Source organism: Eurosta solidaginis, chromosome 1, assembly GCF_040869045.1.
Source record: "Eurosta solidaginis isolate ZX-2024a chromosome 1, ASM4086904v1, whole genome shotgun sequence".
NCBI classification, from domain to species: domain Eukaryota; kingdom Metazoa; phylum Arthropoda; class Insecta; order Diptera; family Tephritidae; genus Eurosta; species Eurosta solidaginis.
The window spans coordinates 255,027,052-255,035,409 of record NC_090319.1 but is presented as its reverse complement, the minus strand read 5'-3'; the positions used below and the strand labels follow the sequence as shown (position 1 = coordinate 255,035,409).

General features: G+C 38.2%; 1 protein-coding gene across 10 annotated transcripts; it reads left to right on the top strand.

Annotated features, from left to right (window-relative positions):
* Window positions 1-804: 804 nt before the first annotated feature.
* On the top strand, window positions 805-7,893 carry LOC137237131 (protein transport protein Sec24C-like). 10 transcript variants are annotated; one of them, XM_067760408.1, is made up of 11 exons: window positions 805-975; window positions 1,362-1,569; window positions 1,631-2,107; window positions 2,172-2,398; window positions 2,459-2,688; window positions 2,746-3,062; window positions 3,116-3,403; window positions 3,463-3,617; window positions 3,680-3,830; window positions 6,414-6,798; window positions 6,858-7,893. In XM_067760408.1, exons 4-5 carry the CDS (start codon window positions 2,253-2,255, stop codon window positions 2,628-2,630), a joined length of 318 nt encoding a protein of 105 aa, XP_067616509.1. In that variant the 5' UTR covers window positions 805-975; window positions 1,362-1,569; window positions 1,631-2,107; window positions 2,172-2,252; the 3' UTR covers window positions 2,631-2,688; window positions 2,746-3,062; window positions 3,116-3,403; window positions 3,463-3,617; window positions 3,680-3,830; window positions 6,414-6,798; window positions 6,858-7,893. The 10 variants fall into 10 exon arrangements, with proteins under 10 accessions (XP_067616509.1, XP_067616511.1, XP_067616515.1 ...); XM_067760410.1 differs by having other exon boundaries at window positions 805-1,569; window positions 6,858-7,052; window positions 7,156-7,893; XM_067760411.1 differs by having other exon boundaries at window positions 830-848; window positions 1,521-1,569.
* The last annotated feature ends 465 nt before the right edge of the window (window positions 7,894-8,358 follow it).

Sequence of the window (8,358 nt, the reverse complement as noted above, 5' to 3'; positions counted from 1 at the left end):
AAACATTTAAGGACCACGAATCCGAAAATGGAAATTTAAAATTTTATTCCTTTCCAGTTGTAATAAACAAACAAATTTAAAAATTTTCATGTGGTTGTGTAATGTTGAGGGTTTTGTGTACCCACAAAAAAAAAAAAAAAAACTGTGGGTAAACGTGTTTTGCCCAGGGTAATTTCTTATAAGCGCGGCCGAAGGTTGCGAATGCAGAAAGGTGTTCTGCGCAAAAATACTATAGATTCCACCCCCGGTTTCGGAGCGCTCCGGGCCATTTTTAGGGAATATTTTTTGACAGAAATAAAATTTTTAATTTTCGCTTTCGGATTCGTCGTCCTTAGTCCAAAACGCATCTTTTGACACATCTTCCGATATTTTTGGACGAGTTTTTGCAGTTGTGAGCTAAAGCAAAAAATTACCCCGCAAGATCAAGGAAGAGGAAAAAATTGGAAAAAACCTTGTGGCGTTCAGCTTCCCCAAAATGGCTTAATTTGCTCGTTCCATTTTCAGGCCTGCGCCCATATGGTCTGGGTTAGTTTACAAAGAACACCATTAGTTTACAAAGAGTAAAAATATGCTATACAAATATACGCAAAACGATCAGGGCCACCAAAAATTTGCTAAACAATTACCCTGCAAAAATCGTGTGACCAAAAACGCACACAAACACACGAATTTTTGACAGGGGTGACGATTTGGAATGAAAATGAAAATAGCATGTTGACAAATTTAGCTTTCCCACAATGTATCGTGCTCTCTCGCACCTATTACTTTAATAGGGATAGCAAAATACGTAATTTTTGCGTGCAAAAAAATTCGCCATTTCTAATTCAGCAGAGACAGCAAAACATTTGGTGGTCGAAAATTTTTTCAATTTTGAGAGTTTTAAATGGAATATCTCCGGAAATATTTAAAATTAACAGGGAGTTCTCCAGATCACATATATGTATATTTTAAAGCGCGCAAACTTATAATTTAAAAGTAATTTGGTGTTAAAGTTTGCAAATTTCTATACAAATTTTATATGTGTATACGTATATATATGTGGCAGCACAGCTTTGTAATCTCATCAATAAAATATATGTATATATATATGTGCATGTTGCTATAAAAGCGCGATTGATTTAATAAAAACATTTATAATAAGTGAAAACAATGCAAAAATGAAATGTGAAATATACAAAAATGCAATTTAAGTTTATCGTTGCCAATTTATATAGATATGTATGTGGATTAAGGTTTTGAAAGATGTGTAAATTGTAATTTAAAGTTCTATAGAAATTTGTTAAATTTGCAAACTTTAACAAAAAATAACTTTTAAATTATAAGTTTGCGCACTTTAAAATATATATATTTGTGATCGGCAGAACTCCCTCTTTCATTTGATACCAAGTTTTACCCCGAACTCGGGGGTGCTATTCTAAAATTTTCCCAAAGTCTTTAATATACAATGATTTTGCTGTTTATTTCGACAAAAATTTTTGATTTGATTTTTGTGCTCATCGAAAGAATTCACAATTATATAGCACCATGCCGCGAATAATGATAAAAGGTGGTGTGTGGAGAAACACTGAGGTAAGCATTTGACGCGACTGGTTACTCTTGGCCGTTTATTAACTAAATTGATAACTTTCAGGATGAAATCCTCAAAGTAGCTGTAATGAAATATGGCAAAAACCAGTGGTCACGTATTGCATCACTGCTGCACCGCAAATCTGCCAAGCAATGTAAGGCACGCTGGACGAATGGCTTGATCCTAGCTTAAAGAAGACAGAATGGTCACGCGAGGAGGATGAAAAGTTTTTGCATTTTGCCTAATTAATGCCAACACAATAGCGTACAATTGCGCCGATTATTTCAGAGGGTTAACTGGCACCAATTGTTCACACCAAAGTGTTAGGTACAGGATTCGCCATGGGTAGGTGAGGTTGGCAATCACAACCCCTTGAATCATTTTGGTCGGCAGGTATGCCGCGGATATATTCTTGGCACTTGTTATTGATGGCTTTTATGATGCCACCAACACAACCTGGACAGACGCCAATGCTCAGTCAACCACCCAAGCCGTGTCAACCCCCAATACCCGGACACGTCCGGACGTCCTGGTTATAATGTATGCTAATACAACTAATAATTTACAAATTTGCTGATGATTATTTTTGTGTTATTTTCTTTAGCAACCACCTGCACCTGTTACTGGTAAATATCAACAGCCGCAACAGTATGATCAAGCCCAACGCCGTTTAGATCCCGATCAGATGACAAATCCGATAAGCTTTATCATTGAAAATCAAAATAGCGCTGGTGGTGCTTTTATTACTAATGAACAGGGTTCATTACCACCATTGGTGACCACAAAATATGTGGTAGAAGATCAGGGTAACTCCTCGCCACGTTACGTTAGGTATCGATAATCGAAATTAATGTTTTGTTTGGCAATAACATTTATCTTTCTTCTTTGCAGGTCGTCTTTGTATTGCATACCTGCAACAGCTGATTTAGTAAAAACAACAGCTTTGTCCATTACACTTACCGCCTCACCAATGGCACGAACGGTTGAGGGTGAATATGAGCCACCCATTGTAAATTTTGGTGAATTGGGTGCAATTAGATCTAATCGTTGCAAGGCTCAATAGCAACTTGTAGATGCTGGTCGTAGTTTCCAATGTCTAATGTGTAAAGTAACAAGAGATGGTAAAAAAAATCTTTCACTTTTACTTGTGTTCATTGATCCATATTTTTTTTCAACAGTGCCAACTGCATATTTCCAACATTTGGGCCATACCGGACAGCGTGTCGATAAATATGAACGTCCTGAACTTGTATTGGGTACATGAGTATTTGTGTAAAAAATGCTTGGGTACCGATAGCTCTCATGGTAAACCTCAACTCATATCCACATCAATGCCTCGCATTCAATTGCGTTCACGTAGTATAGATAAGCATATTGTTGATTCCAGTGGTAAGGCCACAATTTCAAATGATGGGGCAATCATTATGAAACTATTGGATATTGTGAATCCAGCCGTAAAACTCTAGTAGACATCGCCAAATTTCAAAATGCTGAGGTAAGTTTTTTGTTATATTAGAATGTGTAGAATAAAAATGTTTCTCTTATCAGGTCGGCGATGGCACCACTTCAGTAGTACTTTAAGCAGGTGAAATCTTAAAACAAGTTAAACCATATGTTGAGGAAGGCGTGCATTCACGTATCATCATTAAAGCTATACGTAAAGCATTATAATTATGCATGACCAAAATATGACATGGCTGTACATGTGGAAGCGCCAATCAAAGGAACAACAAAGTGCTTTATTGGAAAAATGCTCTGCCACAGCAATGTCCTCCAATGTCCAAGAGTATCAGAAAATTGTTAATACTGAATGGCGTCTCCTGTACAATAAAATAGGTAAGTAAGGCGCCAATGTTGTGTTTTCTAAACTACCAATTGGTGATGTTGGTACACAGTATTTTGCAGATCGTGAAATGTTCTGTTAGTGTACCGGAAGAAGATTTGAAACGTACAATGAAAGCTTGTGGTGGAGCTGTTATGACTACAGCTAATGATATTAATTCAAGTGTTTTGGGTCAATGTGATTACTTTGAAGAACGTCAAGTTGGTGGTGAACATTTCAACATTTTCCAAGCTTTGATAGTGGGTTTGACATTAATTTCATTTTTATAGTTTATAATTATTTAAAGGTTGCGTTAATGCTAGAACATATACATTGATTTTACGTGGCGGTGCCGAACAATTTTTGAAAGAAACTGAGCTTCGTTACATGATGCTATAATGATTGTGCGGCGTACAATTAAACATGATTCTGTTGTTGCTGGTAAGTCAAAATACAAATTGAAAAAAATTTCTAATCTTAAATTGTTAAGTAAAATTATGAAAAGATTGTGTCCAACTCCGGAAGAAAAAACTATAAAATTTGTGTCAGTGAAATGATAATTATTGCTTTTGGTTGTTAGTTTTGAGGCATCGTCATCGAGTTCCTTCTGATCGTATATGCCGGTTATTTTGCATTCTTTTACATGCATAAAGTGCCGTTTAAGCCTTCCTCACCCTCTCCTCCACGTTGAGCTTCCATGACAGCTTACTGTCTAGGATCATTCCTAGACATTTTGTGCAAGGTTTCCCCGTAGGGTCGCCCCTCCTAACTTAGGCCTGGTCCAATTAGGGACCTTGTACCTCTTTGTAAACAAGACCATATGCAACGTCATCTGCGTAAACCGTAAGTTTTTCTGGTCCCTCGTAGAATCCCCTAAGCAGTTGGTTAATGACCAGCGTCCACAGCAGAGGTGATAGCACCCGGAGTGCCCCTGTCCACTAATTTCGTGGCCGCGTACAATCCCCATTGCGATGTAATCTTACTGCAGTTTAACATGCAGTCGATCCATCTGGGTAAGGCTGGATGTACTTTAACGTAATTAAGACCATCAATAATCGCCCATTTAGAAAGCCCCGGCAATGCTTAAGAAGACTTCTAGAGCATATTCCTTATATTCCAGGGCGTTTTCTATGCTTATTACCACCCTATGCAATGCGGTGTCTACTGACTTGCCTTTGGTGTACGCCTGTTGTGTTGTGGAGAGCAGCTTTTCACCCACGTTGGACTTTATGTACACATCTATCAGCCTCTCAAAGGTTTTGAGCAGAAATGATGTTAAGCTATTGGGTCTATAATCTTTGGGATACACGTGACCGATCTTCCCCGCCTTTGGTAGGAAAGCTACACGAGCAGTTCTCCAAGAGTACGGTACATGATTCAGTTTATGCACCCATCGAATATTATTTTAAGCCATCCCCCGACCGCCCTTCTTGAAACTTGTAGCATGGCCGGACATGTACCATCTGAGCCCGGCGATTTCACCACCACTACGAGGTCCTCAGTAGTGTAATTAGGCAGCATATATGAATGCAGCTGTTTCCTTACATTACTACAGCTCGCACCCGTCCTTCCGTTTGCGCATAGTAAACGCCAAATCCGCGCGCGCTAAGTCCAGAAACCTTTCCTCCCGATGGAAGCCATGGCTCCTGGATCAGCGCGTTAGGAGGAGGAGTTCGCTCGACGCCACTTTACTGTGTTGGAGGTTTATCTGTATGACTCGCAGTACCAATGGGCTGCTTGTCCCCCTCCAGCACCTTCATCGTGACGTCGTCATCCTCCTCTAGCCCTTTTGGTTTAGAGTGTTCGAAGCCCCCTTCAGCCTCTTGTACCTGTTGTGCCGGGTGTTCCTCTGTGCGACTCACAGCACCATCTGGCTGTTGGTCCCCTTCTAACACATTCGGGGTGACGTGGGCTACCTCCACCTGTATTTTTTCCCTTAGGCTTTTGAGGTCCTTTTCGACGTCCACCGTGTTAGGACTTTAATACCCGCGACTTCTTTTCCTGAGTCGCATATACATTTTGCCTGTAACTAAGGACATTTTTCCAAGCTGCGCGTACACTATATCCTCCGCCTGCTTTTTTATTTGGAAGATGTATAACTAACCTTCGTCCGTAGGCCGAGATACAATAAGGACCTTCGAATCCTGTGTCGGTATGTTCGGATTCTGATTCTGCAAAAGTCGCAGTGTATCCTCCGACTTCATCACACATGGTATCCATACCTTAACTTTTGGTACCGTGGGGATTTGCGCTTTATCCACCACCTCAAACCGCGTTCGTGCCTTGCCTTTGGAGGTTTGGAACCACTTCCTCCAGCTACCGCAAGCTCGCGATGTTGTCGCACGCTATCATCTTCATACCATTATACCATCCCCCGAATCAAAGGTTGGAAGGAGCTTACTTGGTTATTCCCGCATCATCTTAAGCATTAAGCTAATAAGCTCCTTTTCTACAGATCTAGAGATCGGCTAAGACCTCACACCAACGACGATTTTCGTTACAATTGCTAGTGCATGCTCTCCAAGATGTAGATCCTGATCGAAAGTCACACCCAAAATTTTAGGGTGTAAGACAGTCGGTAGAGTAATGCCATATGGTCGACATTTGGCGCGGTCATGTTTTAAATAAGGTCACCGATGATTTGGTTGGTGACAATATCAGGTTTCGCGAGGCGACAAAACTGGAGAGATTGGGGAGATAGCTGTTTATTTTATTACAAAGCTCATCGATGTAGGAAACAATAGCATAGGCGTAGAAGCAATAGTGACTCCTGGTGGTAAATGTAGCTATTGATATGTAGAAGTTAGCCAGAAGTTTGAAAGCGTTGAGGATTTTTAATATCTTACCAGGTACCTTCGTACATGTTTCTAAGAATGAAGAATAATACCTATTCAAACTCAATTTTCACCAGGACAAAGTAGCTGAGACTTCGCTATACTTTAACATACAATACGTTACCCCATTTTAGCACAACTATCATTTTTTGATTTTATTAAATTTTATAAAATGTTTCTTCCTCTACAGTTCTATTTCGGTATTGGATGGTAAATATGGCTTTCGCATTTTCTCCATCAATAACTGTGAAAAGGTGGAAGAAATCTATGCGTGTAAATCTCACATATTATCTTGGTCGAGCGTTTCTTCAATAGCTCTCTAGTGGTGATGGTGACAGCAGAGAAACCCAACTGTTTACAAATGTTACACTTCAAAAAGAATCAAAATATCTGCCATTGCGTCTACGGCTCAAATACCCACAGTATATGAATGAATCGATTGCACCTAATTGTCTGCCTAACGGATAGTATACATATTCATCAAATCGAAAATATTGCACCAAACGAACTGGGTCTGAATACTGAAACAGTACACATATTCAAAATCGATGAAGAGGCTGTGATGATGGTATAGGGTGAGTTGTTGAATAACATACGAAAACCACTTTAACCCATCTATATATTTGCATTACAGCTAAAGCGTTACAAACAGCAAAAATTGCTGGCGCCAAGCAATTGGAAAAGGCAGTGAAGCTTTCATCACACCGTACGGATGGTGTAAAGTTAGAAACTGCTGTTGTAACAGCTGCCACCGATACAACGGTCATCTCTACTTCGCCGAGTAGCGGCTCGTCCGAAGACAGTATAATCATATCTTTTGCCAACACAGGTTAGCGATGTGCATGCACGGGAAATGATTTCAATTGGAAAACAAAAATCAATTAAGAGAGTTGATTTATTATTAAAGTATTTACTTTTCTTTATATCAACAGTATTAATTTAAGTTGCAATATCACGTACATACATATATAATAAGGGATGTGATACGAATGCTGTCGGAATTAGATTTGAAACCAATCAATACTCCTGCTATGGGTTGTAGAATTATTGTTTGAATAATTAGATTTAGAACAATAATAAGTCTGACTTAATTACAAGTCGTACATTTTTAAGTTCATCAATTATGACAGCAATCGGATTCCACGACACCTTTGAATATTCTTGATCTGAAAAAAAAGAGTAAATCTAATCTGAATTTCTAATTAGCTTTAAGTTGTAGATTTAAATTGATTCAAATAATTGCAGTTTTTTCTAAAGCATAAAATTATTTTCTGTTCGCTTGGAAAAGATTTCAATTGGAAAACGAAAACCAATTAAGCGAGTTTATTTGTTATTAAAATACTTACTTTTCTTTATATGAACTGTATTAATTTAAGTTACAATTTCATGTGCATATATAATAAGGGATGTCGTGATACGATTGCTGTCGGAATTAGATTTGAAACCAATCAATACTCCTGCTAAGGGTTGCAGAATTATTGCTTGAATGATTAGATTTAGAACAATAATAAGTAAGCTTAATATTATTTTTTTGCTCGCTTAGAAGAGATTTCAATTGGAAAACAAAAACCAATTAAGCGAGTTTATTTATTATTAAAGTTCTTCTGTTTTATATGAACTGGATTAATATAAGTTCCAATTTCATGTACATATATAATAATATTGAAAATAATAAATATTGAAAATTAAAATTTTTTGGTTCATATTTTATTCATATGGCTGCTCCAGGTAGAGTAAATCTGCAGGTAAAATTCACGTTATATGGCGGTTATATAAATGGTAAAACCGCAGTAAAATTGATTGTCAAATGACTCGAAAATGTAGAGTGAAATGACGGAAAAATTACCGCCATTTGACGAGCATTGTGACGTGTGTGAGCAGCACAATACTATGCTCACATCCTATAGGTGGGAGCGGAATGCACTATCACATTAATAGGAACGAAACGGAAAATTTGGTCACAAAACCTAATCCGCCCATGCAAAAATGACTATGAATATAACCGCTGCAGAAAGTCACAATGACCGTAAAATGACTAGTAAAATGACGTGGAGCGTTTTTGCAGGGTAACCACTTTGCAAATTTACTTTTGTGTCAAATCAACGTATATTTATTATACGAATAAAATATAACTA

Bases quoted from the DNA above. Each gene is read 5' to 3' on its own strand.
- LOC137237131 (XM_067760408.1), top strand. From the start codon at position 2,253: ATGACAAATCCGATAAGCTTTATCATTGAAAATCAAAATAGCGCTGGT. The intron at 2,399-2,458 runs GTATCGATAATC...TCTTCTTTGCAG, and splicing joins TCCTCGCCACGTTACGTTAG to GTCGTCTTTGTATTGCATAC.